The sequence below is a fragment of the Adelges cooleyi genome, unplaced genomic scaffold (assembly GCF_023614345.1).
Source record: "Adelges cooleyi isolate 19-005CV unplaced genomic scaffold, UGA_ACOO_1.1 ACOO_flye_CR_arks_rails_tigmint_CR_PRNA_25, whole genome shotgun sequence".
NCBI lineage: Eukaryota > Metazoa > Arthropoda > Insecta > Hemiptera > Adelgidae > Adelges > Adelges cooleyi.
The window spans coordinates 799,856-827,754 of record NW_026095915.1 but is presented as its reverse complement, the minus strand read 5'-3'; the positions used below and the strand labels follow the sequence as shown (position 1 = coordinate 827,754).

At 32.0% G+C, this 27,899-nt stretch overlaps 1 protein-coding gene across 2 annotated transcripts; it reads left to right on the top strand.

The window, feature by feature from the left end:
* Positions 1–1,671: 1,671 nt before the first annotated feature.
* LOC126837509 (uncharacterized) lies at positions 1,672–26,350 on the top strand. 2 transcript variants are annotated; one of them, XM_050571431.1, is made up of 5 exons: positions 1,672–1,768; positions 7,718–7,873; positions 8,807–9,431; positions 12,411–12,603; positions 25,830–26,350. In XM_050571431.1, the coding sequence occupies exons 1-5, from the start codon at positions 1,724–1,726 to the stop codon at positions 26,008–26,010; spliced, it is 1,200 nt and encodes a 399-aa protein (XP_050427388.1). In that variant the 5' UTR covers positions 1,672–1,723; the 3' UTR covers positions 26,011–26,350. The 2 variants fall into 2 exon arrangements, with proteins under 2 accessions (XP_050427388.1, XP_050427389.1); XM_050571432.1 differs by lacking the exon at positions 12,411–12,603 and having other exon boundaries at positions 1,690–1,768.
* Positions 26,351–27,899: the final 1,549 nt, after the last annotated feature.

Sequence of the window (27,899 nt, the reverse complement as noted above, 5' to 3'; positions counted from 1 at the left end):
GATTTGGCATGAAATGACCCATTTATGCATTTTTCAGGTATTTTTGTTTTAATTATAATTAATGAGGCTAATGGTTTTTCCAGCAAAAATTCTATAGAACAATTCAACATTTAGCACTTTAATTTATTATTATTAATACACCTTTTATTAATATTTTAATTTTATAACAAAAAATAATACAAATTAACGCAGTATTACAAATTACAGGTATTTTAAACAAAAGTTATACGCCTATCTTAGTTCTGCACAAGTGTGAAAAAGATAATATTATTTTAATAATAATAATATTGACAAACCAGTAAGTCTGTCCCGCCCCATTGCCAAACCCTAAACCAAGTTTCTATTTTTTCTTAAAGCAAAAAACAAACGTCCGCAAGGTGCAGAACTAATGGGACACGTGAGAGCTACTTGAAATTGATAATTATGATACTGAATTTATAAATAATATGATCGACTATGCAAAAAGTTTTTGGTTTTTTTTTTATATTAATTATTTTCATAAGCAGAGGTATTAATACATAAACACGAAAAATATTAGAGAGTGCTTATTTTTTTTTTAATTGGGGGTGCTAATACCCCTAAGCCCCCCTATAGTTGCGGCCACGCTCCTCCGTAGGGTTTAAATACAAATTTAATATAGAACACATACAGGGTGATCGTTTTATCGTGAACCACTCAATATTTCATAGGGTTTAATAGGAAAGTACATTTTTTTCACAGTGTTTTTATACAGTATGATCTCTCTCAAATACTACTACACTCCGGTTTTCCTCCTGTTCTATATTTGAAATGGCAATAACTTCAAAAATAGTTATCCAAAACCGATTATCGATAAACCCAATAATACTCTTATAAAACAATAGCATGCCCTGACTGAGATTCTAGGTGGTACCTAACCTAACGTGAGTGGCAAAAGAGCTTTAATGTCATTTTCAGAAAAACACAATTTGAAAGTGGTTTTCTATGTTTATTTGTGTGCTGAATGTGAGAAAAATGTTAAAAAAAATTCTGGAGACCTCGTCGGCCTTGAAAAATTAATTTCAATGTCAAGTTTTTATATTTTGTTGTAATTATTATTATATTTTTTGCAGGGAAATTAAATGTTTTAAAATGGACGAGCATAAAAATTAGAATTTCTCATTATATACTATTGTACAAAGTACAATGTAGACAAAGGCTATTGCGTTAAACTATTTTAATTTATTTAAACCAAAATAAAAATACAAAATTATCGTAATTATTGCAACTAATAACATTTTTTTCATTTTTTTTTGTTTCTGTCTTCCTCTTAATTTTCATATACTTGTATTCTTGTAGGTTCGAGTACAGACTTGTTTCGTTGCTGGACTACTATTGCGTCACAAAGGAAATTGCCGTTAATATAGATACATTTTACTCTTTAAAACGTTTAGGCCACTTAATTTATATATATATATTATTATTAATATTTGATAGGCAAACTCATCACTCTGCACGAGTGATGCACTGCAATATAATATGATGTCATGTACATCCACCAAGCGTGTACTTGTTGAAGTGCATTCGGGGGTGTGCGTGGGTAGTTTTTCTCACCCCTATTGTGGCCGTCCATGGGGGGCGCTTGTGTCTCCGCACGAGGCCCGCAACAGATAAATGAGCCGGAATCCGGTAGGAACGCCTCAAAGTGTTCGCGGTAAATCGCCTGGGGCACACGGACAGCGCATCAGCACCACCAGCGGCAACGATGAGGGCCATCGCGTTACTGGCCGGCCTGGCTTGCATGATAAACGTGAGTACCATCGACATGTATCAACTTAATTTACTTTCAACACAAAAGTTCCCATTAATGATTTGTGTATTTTAATAGTCGTAGTAAAATAATATATTGGCAAAGTAGATTTGGTTTGCACACACAATACCGTTTATGAAAGAAGTCAAGTAACTCGTTTATTTTTTTTATAAGAAAAGGAAAAATGTGTTCAATTGTAACTCTTACAGCTAACAAATAAACTTGAAAAATTGCTACGCACAAATTTAAATAAGTATAGTGCGTGAAAATTAAAAATATTTTCCAGAATTTTTCACAAGTAAAATTGTACGTGAAAAACATTTATTTTTAATTTCATAATTTCAGAAAATTTTTTTTTTTAAGATTTTAATAAAAACTCTTAAAAAATTAATTTGATGAATAGCATATCTAAGTAAAGTGATGATGGTTTTAAAAAAAATTAATTTTTTTCCCGTAAAATTGTGTGTGAAAAACAGTTATTTTTTTTCTTTCCCTAAAGTGGTACTTTTTGGGTTAATTTGCATTAAACAAATATAGAGAAAGATTGAACGGAATTTTATATGGAAAACATTTAAGAAAAAAGTTTTTTTTAATAAATTTCGACCATCTCCATTTATTTTTAGAATAATTTGTATAGGCCTTTGACATATATAAATACATTTTTTTCTATGAGTAAAAGCCATTTTGGTGGTAAAAAATGTATTCGCTGCATATGTGATACTTTAGCTAGCCCAACTGTAATTCATTAAAATAACCACAAGTCGTTGTCCTCTTTGCTGGGTTATGTTAGAAACCAATTTTCATTGAAAAAATTTCAGTTTTTTTTACAAAAAAACATAATATCCATTTCCAAAATAACTTAATAAAGTAGCAAAAGAACTCCCAATACCTTTCCAGAATCGAAATCAGACCATCCAAGTAGGGTCAACATTTTGTAGGGGATTTTTCGTCTAAAACATCCAAAAAACTGACCTTTCTTAATACCCTTAAAAAAATAAAATAGTTAAGGCCAATTTTTTAATATAGTTTACACTCAGGTTGTGTCATCGTTATTTTTAAATTATTCTAATAAAATATTGTATTTTTATTTATTAACTTGACACGTTGTTCTATATTTTGTTTTAGTTGTTAATCGTTTTATAATATCACATTTTGTCCAATTCCGAAACAGGACTAAAGTATCAAAAGTATTTAGCAATTTGTTTTTCACACCAACGCTTATTTATTATTCAATATGAACAAATGTGCAGATGTGGTAATCACAAGTAGTTTAGAAGTAACAACATAATTAAATTAGCGTTTGGTGTATTTTATACGTTTTAATTAATTCATAATTTTTCTGCGTATTTCATAACGAAGTTTAACTTGCTAAAGTTTTCAAAATGTATTAGTAATAAATAAACAACAGTTTTTCAGTCAAACATATCATCTAGAAATGTATTTAACTCTTTAATTATTTGAACACAGTTGATAACATTTTACATAAACTTTACACAAAGTCAATAAATAAATCTTCAATACTCACTCAGCCTTGTTAACACTCGACATTTTATTTCTAATTTTAATAATTTGACTATTTAATAATTTCGTTTGAAATGTTTTATAATTGCATGTGTAACTAAATTATAAATATCAAAACTGAAAACGGGTTTTTTAATTGTATTATTCAGATTAAAACCGTTCCACTTTTCACGGTCTCTTCTACTGCTGCTCGACAGTAGTATTTTTAAGTGTTCCGCTAAAGTTTGTTAAATAAAATTACAATTTAAATGGGTTCGTTAGTGTTTTTGATTGTCAAGTTAAGTGCATACAAACACTACACAAAGACTAATAAAGTGTATAATATAATGAAACGAGACTGTATTTTGCGAACGGTTAAATTTAACAGAAAATAATTATTATTAACGGCGTTCTTCGTTTAATTAACTTTCATAAACTCAAGTGAGTAACTTTGAACATAAGTTTCAACGACCAGTGTGTTTTTGTTTAGAAATCTTCGAGTGAGACGAAAACAGCTTATTGCAATAATAATATTATTATCATTATTAAATGACGGAAAATAAGATAATATAGTATAATGCCAAAATAACACTTTTTATTGTTTGGTCAAAAGACCAACTTTACTTTATTTTCAAATTGAGGTAATTTTTAATTGAACGATTTATGTGTTTAATACCTTTTTGTCTGGTAAGCTTTTTCTATTTTTTTTTCTTTTTATCACTAATAGTTAATAGGAAGCACTTATGTTTCAGTTTATCGGTTTATGGGTAGCTCTGTTGAAAGTATATTATTTACAGTAATTGGACGTTGTAATAAAAAACATAATAATACTATTGAGTTATATAACATGAAAAATACAGAGCATTCCAGTTGCCTGCGTTTGATACGAAGGCTTTGATGTGATTTTTCACCGATAAAACATTCCGGGCTTGGTGTATTGGACATAAAACATCATTCGACTTATATTAATATATATAATGGAAAAATGTCATTCTCAGACAATCTAGAAACAACATAATATTGTGTAATCGATGATTCGATATTAATCCGATCAAAACACACCGGTAAAGAGTTTAGTACCTACTCGTTCAGCAATACGGAAAAGTACAGTAAAAACAGTAACAGTTTTATGTTTACAATACTATACATTCTCGGTTATAAAACCAAGTTGTTTCAATTTTAATGCTTGCCTCTATATTAAAAACAGAATAATCTACTTAAAGATGTAACCGCGACGGTTTCCATCTCATCTAGGGGAAAGGGTTTGTGATATTTCTTTGATAAGTAACCTCTATTATTGCAGCCGGCCAAATAACAATACCATAATACGTTAACCGTTAAGTTTAAAGGTAGAAATCGTTTAAAATGTATTTTCAAACTATATAAAAAAAATTTTTAAAATTTAATTAGATATTTATCCGACTAAAACTAAATTTTTTTACAAAATGTTCATACGACCGTTATTAATCTATTGAATTCGTTGTAATTTCAACGAAAGTTTCATTAAAAGTTTCACCCGTCCAAAAAAAAAAAAAACTCAAAAAGCGTCTGCAACTGACATGATATTATTGGCGAGATTGACGTTTTAATAGAAAATCAGCATTATTCGCCGCCATTACAAGGCGTTATCGTTGTGCAACACGAATGAACGAAAAAACGCATAAAATTATTAAATTACATTAACCAAAAAAGAAATTCTAAAAAACCGTCGTTTTGAAAAAAAAAAAAGTTCATAATTAGAATTATTTGCTAATGAAAAATGCAAAACATCAATATGCAATTTGTATGCACTGTTATTATGGTTATATTTGTTATTGTGTAGTTTATGATTTCCAAACTTTTTTACCGGCCTAGAGAAAACACTGTAATAAAACAGAAATGTATTCTTATTCAATATTAAATATTTTTAATTGTGGCTCATGTGAAACTTTGGTATCTTAACATATTATCATCATATCTTCGGTTGATGATTCTAATTTAATTTAGTGTAACATCAATAGACTTGATAATTGCGGTGTAAATTAAACGGTTTCAATCCTTCACATAAATAACAAAAAATATCTTTTTGTAAGTCTCAAAAGTAAAATAAATTTCAGTCATAAAATATCAGATCAAATAATTAATGAGATTTCCTCAATTCGTGATTTAGTGGGTGTCTAAATTGGAATCTATCCCAAGTAAGTCATAATAATATGAAGCAAGGATTACACTGTGTAGTGTTTAAAAACCTAGAAAAAAGTGTTTATTTTTATTTAAAGTGGTCACATTGTCGCTGCCTACTTGATTACTTCGTTGCTGAGTGCACGGCGTTATTATATGATATTACACCTCTATATACTGTGTTTACACTTAACTATATGATTAGAAACTTGGCTCCGAAATAAAAAAAAATCCTAGTAAATTTATTATGGTTATAAAAAAAAACATTACCACGCTATTATCCAGAAGGGTCGTTAAGTCAGACCTGGATTGATTAACGACGGTTTATAAAAAAATAAACCGTTTCAGGGGAAGCGGTCGGACTAGAAATGTTATTAGCCAAACCGCGGTGATAAATAATAATGCTCTAACAGGTGCCTGGCTGCTATCAAGTATATATAGTAGGTACGGATTAAGGTAACAAAATATACGGCAGAATTTTGTTGGCTATGTGAAGCTTAACGGTGGGCATGTGCAACCGGTGAAATTTTCAACCGAATAAAAAAATTATTTTATTTTAGTCGAAACAATTTTAACCATCGTTAAAGCGTTTTATCTCCATTAAAAAAAACCGTGGGGTAGGGGCGTAGTGGGTAAAGTAACAGGTCTTGAGGAATTAAAAAAAAAAACTTAAAGTGATTAAATAGCTTTCAAATAAACGCTTCGATGCAAATGTCTAGATAGCATGATTAATATATTTAATATAGATAAAACAACAATAATTCTAAACACATAAATATGATTAAAATTGTAGTTCTGCCTATCCTGTTGTCGAACAACAGCTGCGGTCGGTCCGTGTGAGTACTTAATGGGATGAGCCGACTAATAAAGATAACAATCCATCAACGAAAATAAAAACAACAAATTTATCCGACTTGACGTTGTCGAAAAATAATCACAGATGTCACTATGAATTTGCACGGTGATCGATACGCATAATAATATTTAAAACAATATATCATAGTATACCATTATAATAGTACCTAGTAGTAAGTAGTAATAATATAGAACCTAATTAATTTTGACTTAACGGACAAACGTTACTTTGAGGAAACCGTCCGGTCTGTGATTTAAACTACAATTATTGCGGTTAGTAATCTATTTGCTTTCGGCCATTTAATTGAGGATAACTCGACCATCTTAAATTCAATCAACCGGCTACTACAAAAGAGCTTGTTCCACTCAATCACAAGTGCAAAACAGAAATGAGCGGTTTTATAAATACCTACCCCACAATTGTTGACCGACCAACAAAATATAAATACATTCTACAGTAGTCTGTTGGAATAGTTTTTGTAAAAATATACTAAATTTGTCCCAACTAATAACAACAGAATTATAAAAAAATATATATAAAAAAAGTCTAATATCTTCTAAGTTAAGATGCATGCTAATTGTTTTATGTAAAAGGAATAAAGATAAACATTTTATTAATACTAATATTAATATAATATAAATATCCCTTAATACTATTGCCGTAGCAGTAAATTTTTGTATCTGAATAATCCTCAACTAAGCTTTTCCTTATTCTCTGAACCGCCCTTCGCCGCGGATTCCACTTAAACCCTTCATCAAACAACATTGACGGAATACCTTAACGAGCTGCTGTTATTATTTATCGTTATTATATTATTCTGTTGAATCGTCTCTTCTTTAAAGCATAACAAACTGACTGCTCAAAACCGGAATGTAATTCAACGTGACGGCCCCCGGTCGTTGATAAATTATATTGTTCAGGGACAGATTACAGATGACAGTCTTCTTAAAAAACAAAATTCATTGCTAATGGAAAACGAGCTTGCCGACTACACGCATTGATACTATCGATTAATATTATTATAATATTAATATATATATATTTTTTTCTTGACAAAATCCAAACGCCTTATACGTCATAATATTACCATGATACATAACTCTTAGCTTCGGCTACCGGAAAACCGACCCTTTAGTCAGCTAAATAATGACACACTGTGGAATTCCACACGGACGAGGTATGCGAGGTACGACCCACGTAAACATGTCTTATTTGTGCGAAATAACATTCTAAGAAGACTTTTTCATCGACCCCTCCCACCTCTCCTATCCCAAAACGTTATTAGCTTTCCGACTTGACGCGGTCAGGGATGCGTCAGTGATAAATGGTGGAAATTTCTTCTTTACATTTTTTTTTTCCTACTTGCACTCGCTACGATATTATATATATATATATATTGCACAACGTTGACAATGATTATGATATTGTTACAGATTTCGCACGAATATCCGTTCGAGTTCAACAAGAGAAATCTGGCGGCTCTCGCCAAAAACGGGCAGCTACCTGACAATTACAAAGAATCAAAACGGATACAGGAAAATAGCAGAGACACCAGGACAGATGCATTGCTCGGTCGACGTGACCAAACGGTACGTTGACGTGCGTGGGCCAGATTAATCTTCCAAGGCGGTGTAGCTAGTCTGTCAGGAATATAATGTTGTGTGTGTTTTCGCCAACCGCCACTTACGGTCGGTCGAATTTGATCATTTTTTCGTTTTGACGATAGTTAAGTTCTGGAAAAACATTACGAAGCGGCAGTGTTCTGCTTTCGTTATATTATGTCCTTTCATAGAAACACATTATAATACAGATCAAGGAGTTTACTATAGTATTTTTATTTTGACCTCATTACATGTTTATTATCTTTAAATCAGATAAACGCATTTATTTATAAGTATCCACTTCTTAGTCCAATCATAGGCGAACACGTCAAACACTCGAGCTCGCTTGTTTTATTTGACCACTTCAAGTCTAATCCGTCTCGAAGTGTTCTAAGCTTTTCTGCTATAGGCACAACTCCCAAACTTCTTCTTATTTACTCGTTCCTTATACTGTCTGACCTAATCAACTCACACGTATATAGTTCAATATTTTCGTTTAAGCTACTTCACCCTTTCGTCTCCCTTGCTCACTACTTAACGCTCAATTCCTTATATTCCACCCATCAGTCATCTTCTATTATCCAACTACACTCAGGTGCTATCAGCTCCTAAAAATACAATGTATTTTTTAAAACTACCCACCTCTTGTATTCCGTCCTTTACCTGGTTAACGATTATGTCTTTTGGCTTTAAACATGTCTCATGACCAGCTGATTCTCTTTTTAGTTTTCCGACAACTATCCCATGTCCACCTAATCCCCACCACATCCTATCCCTCTCCTCTTTGTGTCACAAAAGCGTCATGCAAATTTTCGATAGACATAAGACATATTCATACCAAATAATGGCAATGAACTGGTAACAAGTTATGAGTTGACAAACAAATCGTATTTAACGAAACATTTATTTGATTTTGCAAAGGAGCTGAACGGTCAATCGAGGAACATGCAAAAGAGGCAGTCGCTGGACGAACCGGACATACGGGACGAGTTCAAGTCGGATCTGCGCACCATCCTGGACGAGTACCTGGACAAGTTCGGCAGCACTTACGACCCGGAAAAAGTGGAGTTGTTCCTGACCAACATGGCGGACGAGGTGTTCGACAACCAAGGCGTGGTGTCACTGGATCACATCCGGTACCTGATCGAAACGGGCTACTTCCAGCCGGAAATGCGCGAGGAGGACATCATCAAACCGGTGGAAGCCGCTTCGGCCGACTACATCGGTAAACGTTTTCTGGGCTCGCTGGCCCGTTCCAACAACATGCCGTACTGGGCCGACGATGACCCGTGGACAAGAGTGAGCAAGCGGTACATTTCATCATTGCTTCGGCAAGGCCGGTTGCCGTTCGGATTCCAGCCGACCACGGCTTCGCCCAAGTCCGACCAGTGGAGTCGCAACAGACAGCAGAAACCCAAGAGATCCGGTGGTGACTCGTACCAGAGCACGGAGGAGTTTGTGCCGGTCATGCAAGGTAGCAAAACGTTGCAGACCCTCATTGACGAGTTGTTGTCGCAAGATCAAAACATGCAAAAGAGATACTTGGGTAAGTGATGGATGCTGTCGACAGTTTAGCTCAATAGTCCCCGTACAGTAGATGAGTCATTTCGCCAAATGTGGTTACTTTCAAAATTTATATTTTGTTCTCATCTATTCCTCCATTCTTTGTCACTTCAAAGGTCACATCAAACCTCAAAAAGGTCATCGTAGAAAGCTCAATTGCAGAATTTCCGTGGAATAATAGACTTGATTGTTTTGAATTTAAATAATACGGATAAAAGGGGCCAAATAACGACTTAATATAACTTATATTTGAGATAAAATTACTTACCTGATGTGTCTTCTGTCGACAAATTCAAAATTGTACAGGCCACTGAGGTAACAATGTTGGGATATGTCTAAAGTGCGATCCTCACAGTTTACAGTTGATTGAATGGTATTTCTCCAAAAATCATTAATTAAAAGACAATGCTGCTATACTTGTTCAATATTGTACTACTTCAAGTGACCTGTCACTATTTCAGGGGTTTCCTTGTGGAAATGGGCAACACAAATGACCACTTTCGGTGAAATGACTCGTATATGAGTATGTTTAGTATGCCTTATCGGTGGATTAGTGTAGAAATCACATACACTATAGTGTTTGTTGTCGTTTGAACTTGTAAGTAAGTTAACCGAAACTGAGCAAATGTATGATAAATTACAAAAGTACTCGATATTGAAATAATATTAAACAATCATTGTATTAGGAGATAACATGAAAAATTCAGCTCAAACAAACAATTTGTACATAGCGTTTTGTTTAATTTACTTTTTACAAGCTCATTGCACTTATTTAGACTATGCTTTTAGAATTTAGTTGCATCCGGTTTGTCAATAGAGATCAGTAATTATTTAATATTATGATTCAGTGGCGTCATTTATTTTTTTTTGGGGAAGGGTTTACGTTCGCCCGCCCTCCCCTTTCAAAACTCAAATGACCCTACTGATGTTATGATTTGATTAGTAGAGAAAATCGAATGGAAAACATCATCCATCTGTAAATACTAAATATATTGTATTATTATATTGAGTGATATCGGTCATTCTATATAATATATGTAGTGTTGACTCAGTAACGGGGCTTGGTAACAATTTGCTGTAGAAGCCATTATTATTTTTTATACTACTTGTTTTTTTATTTTTTACTCGATATTAGGGCAAACGGTTCGCTGTGAAGCGTAAACAATTAATGTACGCGAATAGGTAGGTAAAAATGTACAACATAATATAGTAACAGACAATAAAAATAAATCAACCGTGTGCGCATTGAAAAAGGCATGCGACGGTGTCAGTACTGTGTATAGTTGGAAAAGAATTCGCAATAACGCCCTCGACGCATATGTAGCAATATGCGTTTTTCAATTTTATTTACAATTCGATCGCCGTGGGCAAATAAAATTGTATTTTGATTATTTCGAGTGCTGTAGAAATAAAACTGTATTTGCATGCGCGTTACATGAAGTACATTTGACAAAGACTCGCAGCAATACCGTTGAATTTCAACTGAAAGTAAAGAATCCAGTGACGATTTTTTTATATACTTTACAAGGAAAGCTAAGAGGCCTTCCGTTCACTCCGCCTGCCTTGTCCCTTTATTTATAAGACAGCAATGAACGATTTCTATACAATTGTATTAGGTCGGTCTCGGCGATTTCTCAACTCTCCATGCAATTCATATTTAAATATATATATATATATATATACAAGTTCTTATGAACTTGAGAGCAGGACAACCAGACTTTCGGAAAGTTTGCGCTATTGAAATTATGATTTGAATAGAAGTTCAATTATTTTGTTAATACCCTAAACGAATTTGGACTGGAACTACCTCAACTACTTCTCATTGTTGTTAACCATAATATTATCTGGCAGCATAATACTACAGACGGACTTAATTTTACTACGAAAACGAGATCAGCATATTTTTGAATAATTATCTATTGAAAATCGCGACAATAGCCAATTGAAAGATGGCGACCAAAAGTTTCAGACTTCTTTGAAATCAATTTTTCAGCGCTGGTCTGATTATAGCTAAAACCCATCACCAATACTTGAAATATTTATTGAAAAATGTATATATTAAGTCAATAAGCGCTATCGGATATTGAAATTATTATATTATTATTGTCATTTTTGGTAGCAATGTGCAGAATAAAAATTGTATATATCGTCTATATGTGGTTGCTATGTTTTATCGGATAAAATTTTGCTGAATTATAATATAATGCAGCTAAAAACTTACACATTTTATTAGCTTCGATGCGGAGTTAAGAAGGTGTTGTTTTTACATCAGTGTTTTTATTGTAATTTTCCATAACTATTTAATTCAAAATCAAGAAAACACCCAAAAAAATTACATATCTTTCAACTTATAACTCTATAACTTTATTTTTTTTAAATAGAAAAATTGATTGTAAATTTTTATGGAGTATTTTTCAAACATAATAGCGTTGATAAACAAAAAAAAAACGTCATAAGTCCTTTGGGCTTGAAGGGATGGTAACATTTGGTTTGTTTTGCTTTTTCAGGCTTAAGGTCTAAAAATTAAAACAAAGGTAGATCTGGAAAGGGGCAAACCTTAATAAAAAATTAAGGGAAAAATTACACTTTGACCGTAGTGAATCTCGTTTGAAAGTGACTTGCCCACCATGCATTGACCCTACTGTATTGGTTTTGTTTTCGGTAGCTACAGGACAGTAGTTTTGTACGTACTCGGTTGCGAGTAAAAGTCAGTAGTACCACTTATTAGTGTTGTTACGTTATTATTATTGTTAGATAGTCGTGTGAAGTAGTTTAGTGTTGTTTTTTTTTTTTTGTTTTTGCTTTATCGCGTGATCCGTTTGTTCGGTGTTTGGTAGTGCGTCGATCGTAGTAGGATTGGCCGGTGTTTTTGAAATGTGTGAGCTGGTGCATTGACTGTAGTACTACAGTTGTATACACCGATACAAGTGGCAGTGCGGTGAACCGGCTGATTGATTGACAGGGGCGCTGGCACGTAGCGGTTGGATGCCCAGAGGGTTCACCACGTCGTCGTATCACTCCAACAACTTGTTCAGCAAGAGACACTTGGCGGCTTTGGCCAGGCTGGGATGGTATAAGAACGCGCCGTCTTATTACATGCGCAACGGCCGAGGTTCGTCCGAGTGTGGCAGCACAAACACCGACGAGAACACCGAGTAAGGCCATTAAAAAACCACATTTAAGGACATTATTTTTTTTTTTGCACACATTTTGACATGCAAAATCAGCATCCAGGAGAAGACGGATAGGTTTTTCAACACTCAGCTATCATAATATTTACTACTTTCGACACAATTCACTTCCAGTCATCCGAAACAAAATTCAGACTAAACATAATAGTGGTCTGAGAGTTTGGACAATCGTTCAGTTATCTTCAACTGATATGAGTATACCTGTTACTCGGCGGCCTAGTGCTTTATTAGTTATTAGTATAAATGTGTATTACACACCACACGAACGGAATTGTTCAGTCTTGAACTTTTGTCGGTATTCAGTGAAACTTTGTTAACCCGTGATTCAATCGCCGTTCATAGTGTCAGAAGAATAAGTCACTGTTATTGAAAACGATACAGCAGTTGTAAAATATTGTTAGTTGTGGTAGTCGAAAAATATTTTGCCACTGCTTTGAATTACGTTTAGGCCTAAAAGGTTACCACAAGGGTTGGAAATGTGTAAAAAGAATCCCCAAATCGAATCCGGAAGTCCAAATTGTATTTGGCGTAGTTGTTTTTATATTTTTGTACATTTCAAAGCATTCCCAGAATCAATGACATAATTTGATACAAAATAAAATGTATTATTATAACAAGTATTAACAATTTTTCATATGCCAATATTATCGATGGCATAATAACCAGGTGTCGAACATTATGCATAAGAGAAAATTTGCTTATAAACAAAATTATACTTTAATGAATAAACCTGTAGCTAATATAAGAAAACCAAATACTAAGTTGGCGACATCAAAATTCGATTATTTGCTAATTAGTCATTTTTCCTAAAGAAGAACAATACATTTTGTCAGTAGAATATATTACAATATTTAATTCAGAATTCTTTATTAATGTGATGGAGAAAATAATTTCTTACACAATTACTAGAAATTCAGAGTGATCCATCCGATGCCAAAACTTATTTTCTCGGAAAACATTTCATAAACACATTTTTCCTATATTTTTCAATATCTAAAAAAAAATGTTACCTTCACCCCTTTACACGTAATAAAAGTATGAACTTGGTTTTTTTTTTTAAAGAAAACAATTGTTTTTAATCCTTCAATATGTAGGCAAAACATTTTAAGAATGTTAGCGTTTGAAATAATTGTTAGTTTCATCAGTCTGTCAGTTTACTATGACTTTTAAAGATATGCATTTAAGATCAATATTCGTTTGGTTTTCACAACAGTAGCACAGCAATTTCCCATTAAATATATAGTATATATATATATATATATATATATACATAAGAACCTATTGTCTATCATCATGTCAAAACATTTCATTGTGTTTGGTTATCAGTTTTCATAAACATGAATTCTACGGGCTACTGGATTTTGGAAATGTGATATCTTTACAAAGTCATAGCAAACAAACAGATTGATGAAAATTAAAGAAATTTGTTTAGCGATTCTATTTTGTGAGCATACAACGTTGTTGTAAAGAAAACAATACCTCCTACTTTCTGACAATTCACATTATGCGCGGTTCTTATGGGCCTGTAGGGTGGAGGGTTCGGTTAAATGAAAATGAAATCACCGTTGACCGCGGCGAGTGGTAAAGCCGGATTCAATAGTAGATTTCAATAGCCGTTTTCAATAGATGTTTTCCTCACCGGGGTCTTAAGGTTATCGAAACCTTAGCGCTTTGGCCGTTTGACGAGGGTCAAGATATTGTAATGAAAGCACATGTACAATGTATTATATTATGCTCTGCCGTGAGCGTGAAGGGCGCCCAAGTCAATGGGATAAGGTCAGATTAGCATGGCGTATGGGCTATTCTGACAACGGTAAAGATACTACACCGACGTTTCTAAAAAATACCCGTATGGGCCGTGGGAGGTGTTGTACAGGTAGGTACCTACATATTTCCCCCCCCCCCCCCATTACTCGTATCCCGAAAACACGAAATGTTCATCAAGCCAAAAGGGCAAACGCCGTGTACGTGTATCCATATGATGTATGTATATAAATCCAGAGTTACAATATCGGTTGGTGCACTCGCCCGACCGATCAGCCCAAATCACAGCACAATATTATACCGACCTACTTAGTTTTTTTTTTTTTTAAATAAGTAATTTGTTGTTTTGGAAAATATTTACATTACACACGAGACGGAAAATTATACCTCGAACGTGGTAAATTTGGAAGTTGCTATGTGTCAACACGGTTTCAACTATTTGATTAATATTTAATACCTCCTAAAATTTAGTCTATAAGATTGTACAATAGAAAATTTCTATCTATTTTTAGATCACTGAATACAAATTGATCATCAGTTTTCACAAAAATGTCATGTTATATGTACATTTATATGTTTTTAAGTTAGCTTTGAATTTGGCCCCTTTGAAGAGTAGCAGTGGGGAGAAGGGGGGGGGGGTAAGTTGAAAAAGTCGATACTTAGCAACGCATTATAATACATATTATTTTCTTTACCATAATACATTACAGAGAAACTGATGTTTTTTTTTTTATATAAATAAACTCAAACAAATTTTGCCTGGATTGGATATTTGTTGGACTTTGGTTTTTTTCACAAAAACTCTCATACTTAAACTTATATTACCCTCTCTACTTCTAGTCCCTACACGGCGCACATAGACAAAAAAAAATTGCCTTTTTCTTAAAAGCCATTTAGTTAAACTATAATTTATTGATACTAGCATAATGTGAAAATGAATAAACTTGTAGTTACTTTTATACATTAAAAATATAAAAAATATAAATAAAATTACAATTTTTAAAACTTATTAAAATATACTTATGTTTTTCTATAGTTTCTATAGTGTATTGTTTTAAGAAAAACAATATTAAATTAATAACGTGTACACCTAATGCTGAACGGTGTAAGCACATAATATTAGTATAATGATGTTTACCGCAAGTAACTTCTTGTGAATTATAAGCGTAAAATGATTGAACGGCAAGGAAACTTTCTTCAGTTTACATACCGCCGAATCATATTTAACTTTTTAATGTGTTTGCATACAGATTTTTACACGGACGTTTGCGTGGGAACGCACTTGGAACCAAATCTTTATCAAAACAATATTTTAACAACTTTAAGGAACTTTTATCGCCTACTCGAGTTATTTTTCATAAGACGGATTTCTAAAAATACCTCAGGTGCTGCAACAAAAATCATAATAACTATGTGCACAGTTTATTGCACCTCGTTCAGATGCGATTGTACTTAAACTTTAAGTTGGCCCCACGTGTAGAAAAAAAGATACCATACAAATTGGCAAAACTCATTAACAGAAAATATTTCAGTCGGCGCTCGACAACGCTTTTAATCAAATTAAACTTACCATAAAGCGATTACAATATAATTCAAATATGAATTTAAGACTTAAGTGCTTGTAGTATAATTCGTAGTTAATCTATATTTGATTCTTAAAGTATGATACATAATTGCTGTAACAATTTGTTTCCTTCAAATATATTTAATTATTATATATATATATTTTTTACCAACTGAGGGCCGAGTTAACAAACCAATTTCGATAACACCGGGTTCCCATAAGATTTTTACATAAATTTCTCAAATGAAACTTCCTTGTAACTAGGTGTCTTGTCGGATCAACTAGAGGTTTAGTATGGAATCCCCCTTGGGTAGTCTTTGTCCCTACACATGACAGGTCGGAGTCAGTTATTCGAATAATTTTCAAACTTGATGTTTAAGTAGTTTGCACGAATAGTTACAATAGTGTACGAAATGTCTCAAATAGTTTGTAAGTGGTTTATAAAATACTTTTTTGTAAAACATTATTTCGTGTAAATATAATAAATATTAAATCCTTAGGGATGTCACTAATACTTTCGGTACCATTAGGGGCTGTTGTGCCATGATCAAAATGTGCACAGTAGACAGTATATTTTGTGAAATTTTTAAAGAAGACACAGTCCACCAAGAGTCCGACTTGTCATCTGGTAATGGCACCGGTGGTCGACGATAACAGGCAACGCACCACATTTGTAATATAAATGTGATCCGAGAACAGACGTGAGGTCGAGTGTAAAATATTAAAAAAATATTGGCGTTTATTTTGCGGTCACGTACCACTAAAACAGCAGTTGCACATTGGATTTGTATTTGTATATATTTTTTTTGGGGTATGCTTTCGGTCAAATAATAATAATATAAAATTTCTACACGATTTTGCGGCCATGTGTTTTGGACAGAATTTCTGGGGTAAAAGATTTAGGATCGCACAACATGTACAGATATGGCGTTATTACTATATATATATATATATAGCTGTATAACGTTAAAACGAGACGGTTGGGTGCTTGCTCGTCGGATTGGAAAAAAACAGCATAAATCGTATATACAGAGCTCAGGCTGGACCTTAACGTTCGTTAAACGTCTTATCTATAATTGAATCGCCATTTGACCGCCTAACCGACCCGTAAGCGTTTAAAAATAATTAATAATTATTTTTGAACACCAGGAGAAAACACATGTTCTTTCCGCGTTGTGTGACCGTGATAGGACCCTTTTGGATTAGAAATTATTTCTAAACGCCTACAGTCGTTTGAGCTAAGGCCAGGCTGGTAGACCAACGTTACTAATGTTTGTACAGTCAGAGTTGTGCAAATTCTTACTCGAAAGCAAAATATGTAAGCGTGTATAAATCAGGCATCAGTAAAATAGAAAATATTATGATGGATTTATTTGATTTGGTTTTTTTTATATTTTTTGTGAAATAAATTTTGAATAAGTCACAGGTGTTACAAACGAATGCCATTTGGAAGGTGCAACGACCTTTTTTAGAAAACAATAAAATATAAATTTGTCTCTTTGGTACAAACCATTTGAAAAGAGTGACACCCTCAAACGGTTGTTATAAATTATAATGTATTTCATACTGTTTACTATTCTTGTCCAATGATCGCTTAAAAATGGCCAAAACATTAATCGAGAACGATTTTTTTTTTTTGGTTTTATATATTTTTATTGTATACAAATATTTTACAAACTTATTGTATTACAGAAAAAATGTTTTTGACATTGTGTGGGAGGATTTGGGACCACAATAATTAATGAATTAAGGCTTACTACAATAATTATAATAATATACCATCCCAATTGGAAAATCCCCGAAACAATGGTCTATTGAAATAGTCTGTTCGACGCAATTAGATTTTTTTTTATTTTGCGTTTTTTTTAACGACACTTTTGGTAATTAATTTATAACCGTTTTTCGGTTGCGGCCCAGTTAAACCATTATAAAGTGTGGAAAATGGCAAATTTGCTTCTTTTTTTACATATTTAACATAATATTATATTAAAATATTGCGAACAACAGTTTAAATTTCCAGAATGTGGTCCCATCTAAGTCGAGGAGGGATTTAGTTGTCAGTAAACGACGAATTGCAACGTCTGGTTTTATGTAATCTGTAATAAGGCGGTATTGGTTTTAAAATAGTTAGTTTTAACATATGAATATTATATTATTGGGCTGGATACAAGAAATTTTATGTAGCCATTTTCGCGTTATACTTTCACTTTCAGTTAGAGATTAGAAAAAAAGAAAGTAGAGATAAGGGATATGTGATAAGAGACAAGAATTAAATAATAAGAGATAAGTGATAAGAGATAACATATCCACGATTGATTGTTTATCCGTGTTTAACTAGGTTTCGACCCGCCGGGTCGATAACAAAAACCAACATTTTTAAACTAATGATATTTGTACCGCGTAGTGTGTAACGGTATTCATTGTTTGCCTAAGACGGTTGTTTTCATCAAAAGTCAAATTTCATACAGCCGCGAATTTAATGTACTCACGGAACAACGCTAAAAAAATTGTACACGAGCAACACAATCATCATACACAGTACACCTATAATATAAACTAGATATTATTAAAAAAATAACAGCACAGTGGGGTCGAGGCATAGGTATTAGAAATTATTAAAACTAAAAAGAATACATTTTAAATACATAAAAGCTTTTTAAATGTAACGACTACTAAGGTGGTGTTGTCTGTCTGGTATACATATTTTGTTGCTTTTGTTACCCAACCTACTTTCAGATAAACTTTGAACCTGGAAATGGAATGCCACATAACTGTGATTTCACTATTTTTTTTTTCTTTGTAAACTGAATTTAGAAATTTAAAAAATACCTTAAATATTATAGCCTCGCTATAGATAATCAGTCGGGGTTTTAAACCTTAAGGCCTATGACTACACCTAAATAGGTAAATAAAGAAAACGTTTCTACCTCTTCTAAGGGAGAGGGTATTTAGTATTTTATTTGATCAGTCAACGTGTATCGTTAATACTATACCCAATGAATATTCCGTACAAATTAGATTAAGTAGATTTAAGTAGTAAAATATTTAAACGTTTTTATCGATTTTAAAGGAAAGTGGGTGTACTTTTAAATTGTTTGGCCGGTTAAGTACCTATTAGATAGGATTTCTAAAAATAAAACAGTTTTTTTGTAATCAACTGGATGGGATAAAGTTTAAGTGAAATTTAAATTTGAGACCGTTGTCGGGTAGGAGTATCATGCCTCATAATTTTACTGTATATATTTAAACTCAATCCAACGCTAAACATATAACATTATTTTCTTTTTTTCCGTGCTGGTTTCAAGCGTAGAGCAGAGTGATCTTGTAAAGATGAGTTCAATGAAGTTTATGAGTCTATTGTATTTTTGGATCATTTTTGTCTACAATTTTGTTTTTTTGTTTTACTATAAAGTAGTTTTTATCTTTGATTTTTATGTTAATTAATAATTCTAAGTCCATACTTATACTGGCGAACATATTATTAAACTACCAATGTTATGAATTAAAACAGATTTCACTCCAACTCGACTGCTAATCTCGAAAAACACCACTCGTATAACCGTTGTATGTCATTCCGGACATTTTGATAATATATTATATTCACCCCGTTTTTCTTGCGTGGCCTCGTTTATTTGTTTTTTTGCGACCTTTATGTAAAATACTCTTGAATTTTCTGCGAAATAACTCCTACGTATACCAAAGCGTGTGTCACGAGAAATATAATTGCGACAAGAATATTTAAAATGTGCGCAATTCGAATTGTTTCTCTCTTCCGATATTCCAAACGTCTAGGTTCTTAAGGTTTAATGTTGTCGACATTCCGAGCTCCACGAGAGTGTACAGGAAAATTCCATTTATTTTCAGCAGCCAGTCCTTTAAGCTATTTTCTTAATACAAACTTTAATCGTAACGAGTCAAGTTTGGGTTTTGTCAAATTACACTTTGTAACAAAATAATAAGTGCAATGTATGCAGATTTGGGCATTTTTTATTCGAATAACGAATAATAACTGATTTACTCGAATAAAAATATTATTTAGATAAAAAAAACTATCTAAATAATATGTCCACAATACATTTTCGACGCCATTTTGTCATCGAGTCCACCAAATATAAGTGCGCCCAAACTACAGGGCCGGTTCATTAAGGACAAGGCACTCGTTTTGTCTTAGAATAATTGCAGGATTCTAGTTTTTCCTCTTGGAAACACTTAAGTTTTTTCAAAAAATTTGACAGCATTTCAACTGAGCTCTATCAACTTTTAAAACCTAACTGCTCACATATGTATACGTTAAATTCGTTACAAAAACCAAAGTCTCCCCGGAAGATATTATAATTTTTGGTGGACATAACATCTAGAAACCACAGTGTAATGTAATATAATGGACTTGTGTACCCAGAGGAGGCTTTTAGTTTAAAGGCTTTTAGACAACACGGTTGTCGATTCAATTTTGCAGACCGTCTCGGCGAGAACTAATTAAGTCACCCTCTTCAACTATTGCCGGGATTCAAACTTGTTTGATCAGCCCTTAAGTAGTCCCCGTCGATTTCGTATAAAGCACAAGATACCGTGTAAAATCAATACTGTTCATATAGTTATTTGCGTTGAAATAGAATCACTCGCAGAAGACGGCTCTACGGTAGCTTACTAGCAAGCAATGTTGTGTTATATGCATTTTGAGTGAAACTGAAAGTGTGTATTCAGCACCCGAATTATCATCGGTTCGCATACTAGCCACTGTACACCAGAGTTGCTTTTAAGTTACTCAACACTGTTGTGATATAAAAAAAATATAGAAACGTTATGAATTACATTTTCTTTCATTTTATGGTCAATTTTGCATTATGGTCTAAATAAATGCCACAAAATTGGACGTTTTTCAGAAGTTAATTGATACCGACCATTTTTAAGGAGTTTTGTATAAACAAAATTAAAGAAAAAAGGGGTTTTAATAAATTTCGAAAATGTCAATTATTTACCGGTTAATTTGTATAAGCTTCATGGTATTATTTTTAATTTAAATCTTTTTTTCTATGAGTAAAAGCCATTTTAGTTAATATAATAGTACATTTTTTGTCCATCGCACAGGCTGAACCAGTGATGCGATAAGTAATCTGAAAACTGCTTTGAATTTTTCATGAAGTTTACTTGAGATCGGTCAGCGTACTTTTTTGATATCTTATTCCTACTACACATAAAACACATTTGAACATTTTATTAAATTTCAAATTTTAAAATAAAATTTGGAAAGGGTTAAAATGAAAAATTTTAAAAAATACTCTGACCGATCTCAAGTAAACTTAATGACAAATTCATATCTATTTTTAGATTGCTTATCGGATCGTTGGTTCGGCCTGTGCGATGGGCAAAAAATGATGTGTTTTGGCTAAAAAAAACGGTCGGTTTCCAGTGGCCTTAACAGCAAACGAAATTGTGTTATCAGTATTTCTGATAGTAGATGTTTAATCAATGATTTTAAATAAATATTTTGTTTGGAACCCCTTTGGTAACCGTTTGGTGCACATGTTGATGATCAGTATAAACATGTCTGCTTATTCTATCGCTATGATTGGATAGAGCTCATAAGCAACAACGTGGACCGTTATAACCATATACAATATCTATATAGTATGCATGTCGTTTTATTTTAATTCTAAATTTTAAATATTATAAGTAACTTGTGCCTTCATCGTTCTATCATTTGATGTAGGTACTGTTTTAGATGCTGATTTAACTTGGGCATAGACCCGTGAATATTGATAAAACAAAATAAATATTTATTAAATATACACACTTATAAACTAATATAAGTATGCATTCTTTCAAAACCCAATTTAATTGCCTAAAAAGCTATATTATTTTCATTTCTGAAGTATAGAAAATTTCCGAATTTTGATGGAAAATCTAAACCGTTTTACTGAATATTACTTTTTTGACTTGGGGCCGAGAAAATATTTTTAAAGCATTTTTTTTTACTTACCTAAGCCTTTTTTCACTACAACCTATTGTATACGATTTATTTCGAACGCACTTTATAGAAAATCTGGCTACGTTAGATAAGACGAAATGATTTTGGAAAAACGTTTGGCTTTAAAATGTGTGCGTAAATAACTAAGAGACGGATTTTGGTCGATATTAAGGTTCTGTTATATGCAAGAGGCAAGTATTCAAAATGTGTAATATCATTTAAGTCCCAAAAATATATCCGTCTGCATTCGAAAACGGTCCGACCAAGCCATTTCATAACTCACACTACTCGCAAAGTCGATTTGACTTGTGCGCAAAACCCACAAATCATTTATATTATATTATGTATTAATATTATTAAATAGACACTACTTATATTTTATACAGAGTGATCCATCAGGCAGTGACTTATCAGAGAGCTTATACGGTTATTAACATTTTTGACTAACAAACAATTTTTTGGGGGATTCAAAAAGTACCACAAGTTAGGCCGAGTGTTTATTTTATGAATACTAAAATGTTTGTCGTTGTTATGCAAATCAGTACTATTATTTACAAAAACAACATTTTACTGGCAATATTATTAACGGTCCAAAAAACTAAACTTCAGTGTTGCAAAAATTTGTAAAATAAAATAACTTTATTAACTATAAAGAACACTCCGTCGAAGCTCGTAAACAATACGGTTTTGTTTGTCCAAACGATTTTGGTTCCTTAAAATATTAATTTTTTTTAGTTTTAATCAATTCTCATAAAGCGTGTTTTCGTTATGATAAAAAAAACGATCGATAAATTGGCCGTTGTGTGTTTGTTTTAGTAATATTACATTTACCGGTTGTGATTTATATTATGGTTTAAAGTTAAAATAGAGTTTCCTCCTTTGAGTTTGCTGTATAAAAGCATGTTGTTCTAAATATTGTAATATTGATATTATTATAATATAGAATATGTTAGCGAAACATATTAACACTTTTTATATTATTCAGATAGTACAATTATATTTATATAAACTTGGTTTTCCGAAAAATGAATAGTTTAAACTTTTTACTAATAGTTACAATTGAATCATACACGTGTAATGGACAACGTGAATAAGTTTCAGGTTTTTAAAAATAAATAAATACATGTTTTAACTGTTTTTAAAAACAAGTAGAAATGACCTATGTCGGGATAATGAAAATCACTTTAAAACCCTTGTAAAGTAATAGGGAAACTACTTTTTAAGTTTTTAATTGTTTTCAATAAAATTGTTCAGTAGTATTAAAAAATCTATACATAACTGCTGTTATATTGTGTTTTTCAGTGTATAGCTAATACGAATATTATGTTTATCTGGATATAAAATATAATTATATTCGCTTACATCTAGTCTAAATTTTGGACATATTATCTTAATTTATATTGAATATTGAACGATTGTATATTATTAGAGATGGTTATTAAATATTTCAATATTATTTTACTTTAACATATTCGATATTAGAGAAAGTATTTTCATTTTTGTTCGTATGAAACTTGAATTACCTTTTGATTTTTCTATACATATTCAAATCCTCACGTTTTAGATGATATTTCTATTAAAACTAAAGAAAAATAATACATCAAAATTGTCTTACCTTAAATAACATGCAAAAAATATTTTCACAACGTTTGTCAAGAATAAATGATAACAGAAGTTTGGAAGGGAAACGCTCAACTGATAACGGTTAGGTTACCAGGTTATCGGTTACTAAAGTTTTGATAACAATACCACTGTTTACGATCAACTGATTTTTCGCTTATCACAGTTTTGTGACAACGTCATTCCTTATTCACTCCTGACTCCACTTAGGTAAATATATTATTTAATTCAATTGCCATTTTATTATTTTTTCAGTGAACATGTTTTAAAAATACAATAGATATTATTAACGTGTAGGTCACTTGGAAACTGAACCCACAAACTAACGTGGGCTGTCGTTTTGCAAAATATATCAACACAACATTGTCCAGTCGATAAAAAGTACAATTAATTGTCACTGTAAATCATTTTGATTGGGGTATTAGCGTTCCTGTAAAAAAATATCCATATATATATATTTATATATGTATAATTTATTGTTGAAATTTGTACGGTATGTTTTTTTTTTTTTTATTATTTCCGTTATTGTTACTATTTCGGTGTAGCATAATGTCCACGCAGCCAATAAATTTAATGGAACTGACTTATAATAATTATTATTGATGCATTACAATCCATTCGATTATTTTTATGGTCTTTCGGTTTAGATTGCGCCATTAATCACACTCGGCGCACCGTGAAAATCTTAAAATGCCGTTATTTCATTTAGGGCGTTCAAAACTGCCAGATTAATTTTGACAAAAACTAATTAATTTTTTTAGTCGAGTAATTAAAAAAAAAAAACACCCTTTAATCTCGCGGACACACAACAGTGGTGTATACTCTCTAACTTGATAACAATATTATGCTATTATATTATTAAAAAAAAAAATATATCTCAGACAATGCAATCTGATGAATCGCCATAGTTTGTACTTAATGAAAATTACTCCACTCCATAGTTTAGTTCACTCGGCCGAGAGTTTCCGTCAAAAAGTTCCCATACTATTATTATATCCCTTAAATGTTAATTAACTTCAATTACATTATATTGGTTGTTGTCGATTATTTTGCAAAGTTTATTTTGAACAATAATTTCTAAAGATTTTGCCGACAGACGGTACTTTCAATCTGGGTTTTTTTTTATATTATGTTTAATTAAAAATAAGTTGTTTGAAATATAATAACGGCTCTGTCTTATTAACCACGTGGTTAAGGGTTTATTTTATTTATAACTTTTTCAATTTCTGCTTAAAAATTCCCGATTTTTTTCTAGGTAAAACATTTAGTTGGTATTTCAATTTACATCCACAACCAACACTAACCTCACTATTGTCAATTTTCTTTTATGCTACAAATTTTAACAAACAATTTTTATGATAAAAAAAAAAAACTTGCAGGTGTCTGATTTATATTATTATACCTAATTATGTTGTCGATTTGCCTAATGGCAATGGTTTTTTAGGAAAGATGGATGAACAACATTGACCGTAACAACCCTAGTAACCACAGATAAAATAAAACTAAATGGTACATTTCCTATTGAAGCAATGCAATTTCTGAAAATTTTAACAGACCAAAACCCTTCTCAACTCAACTCTGGTGGAAAAAAATATCTTTATGAGAAATAATTATCGTTTCAAAACTAAGCATCACTGAATTTATTAATTGTTATCACCTGTATATTATAGACAATTTTTCTGATGACATATTTTAATCAAATGTATTGTATATATATTTTTTTATTTTTAAGATGTGGTCGCACTAAGTTGAGGAGGGTTTCGTTTATTTAGTTTTATCTAATCTGTTTTTATACTATGAATACAATTTTAAGCATATCTTGGCCTTTGCAAAGCTTTTATTCAGTTTTGATATATCTACAGATTAGCACCAAAGCGGGGCGGTAGCTTGTTTTTTTAACACGGATATGTTATTGGGCTGGATACAAGAAAATTTATGTCGCCATCTTAGCGTTACATTTACACTTAAAGTTAGAGATAAGAGATAAGTGATATGAAATAAGTGATAAGTATCACTTATCTAGTGATATGAAATAAGTGATAAGAGATAAGTGATATGAAATAAGTGATAAGTATCACTTATCTAGTGATATGAAATAAGTGATAAGAGATAAGTGATATGAAATAAGTAAAAAGAGATAACATAACTAGGTTTTGAAAACTAGACCTCTTCCTTTGAAATTAAAACTATACCGGTATACCTACTGTAAAATATGTTTGATTACTTTGTAAAACGATTTTTTTTTTGTTTTTTACATTATTTATCTGTTTGCAGCGGGAACGTCCAGGATCCTGGGAGGTCAGATGAGGAACCAGGGTCCAACCCGTCGCCACCAGCTGCCGACCAGACGCAAGCCAACGGGCTGAAAACAAAGAAGTTTCTACTCTTGCCGGCCGTGGATAATATCCTGTTGCGCAGACAGTATCCTCATTTAGCGACAAATAACAAAATTTAAAGCATTTACCCTTTAAAAAAAAACCGTTCTTAAAACGCTACAAACCGTGCCAGTATTATGTTTATATTACATTTCTATCGTCGTCTCGGCCATCAAAATATTATTGTAATTGAACAAAAAAAAAAATAATAACAACAGTAACACACAAATCGAAATAGTGTTAAATCATAAAACTATGACAATAACTAATGTATTATTATGTGTATGTGTGTATTGTATGTGCCCAATACTGTCTAGCTTTTTCCACGCTCTCGTAGTTTGTCCTTTGTAGGTAAGCTGTTAATTCTAATATTCCAACAGCTGGTGTTAACGTTAGTAAAAATAAATTATTATATCTTAAGTGTAACGACAATTTGTGTTTTTTGTTCGTCCGTCGAGACGTTGCTAAAAAGAACCGCATAATTTCACATCACCTGTCAGCTGATTTCTCATTCGTGCCTCCGACTGAGACTCATTTCCGCCAAAAAAAAAAATAATAACAATTTAATTATTATTAGTCGATGATATGCCTAATAAGAAGATGTCACGTTCATTTGAATGACTTGTATAAACGTTTGATAAATAAACTCTAGTTGGAGATTTTCGTTTGATACTTAAAGAAATGTATATTTAAAAAAAAACCCAAATCCTAAAAATATGCCAATAGATAAATAACGAGTAAAAAGTTCACATGACTTCTTAAAAACAATAAAACTCAACACAGCGTACTATTATAATATTTATTAAAATTATTATTCCTATATGAATATTATGAAATATAGGAATATACATTCATAATACTGTAACAACAGTTTTTTTTTATAGTTGATCAAAACTATAGAAACGGTATACAAGTATCCCTATCATAAATAGGGTTCTAAAATTTCATAAAATATTTCATTCGAGTGAAACTAAATACAGTCTAATTAACACGGATATGTTATTTTATTGGGCTGGATACAAGAAAATTCATGTCACCATTTTTGCGGCACACTTTTACTTCCGGTTAGAGATAAGAGACAAGTGATAAGAGATAAGAGATGAGTGATCAGAGACAAAAGATACGTGACTATGAGTATGTTTAACACTTTGGTTTTCTTTGAACGCCCAATTAATAAAGCAAAATTTAAAACATTTAATACTGTTATGTATATAATATGTATTTTTAGAAAATATAAAACACCTTTTGTGACTAATGACCATTGCAAATTAATTTTCTTCGCCGACTTGAGAAAGTGAAGATCGAATGGCGGAATTTGAACAAGACGCATTAGCGTTATTTATTTGATAAAACGAAAACAAACCACTTGAAGTAATTAATGTCTGTCCGGCGAAAAAGAAAAACATGCAAAAAAAATACCAACTAAGTTTATTAATGTTAGCGCTTGTCGTTTTGTGTTCGTAACGGTAAGAGGAATAATTTTTTTCCATAAGACAGAAAGATTAATATTTGGACGATTTAATTAGTTTTCGGCAACATCCGTCAGAGATTTACCTACTGGTCTACTAAATAAATAACACGGCCGTTCGGTTTAAGTGTGTCAAACGGTTTTTTTGAATTTATATTTGCCATGCCGTCTGTTGACTAGTAATAATTTAACAATTAAAATTAAGTTTATAATAACTAAAAAAATAATGTTACCCTGGCATTATGCGAGATTTACATATTTTTTTTTTCGGGGGAATTTTGATTTATTGATTAGATATAGTTATTTTATTACCATCAACACAACTACATAAGTTTGACAATTTGCACTTTTACTGCTTTTATTCTTAAATATTGCCTATACAAAACTCCTTAAAAAACGAACCACATGCAACAATCCCCTTAAGTATAGCGGTATTACATTACTATAACGTTACATTAATGCAATAATAAAAAAAAATAGGAAAAGAGAATATAGAGATGA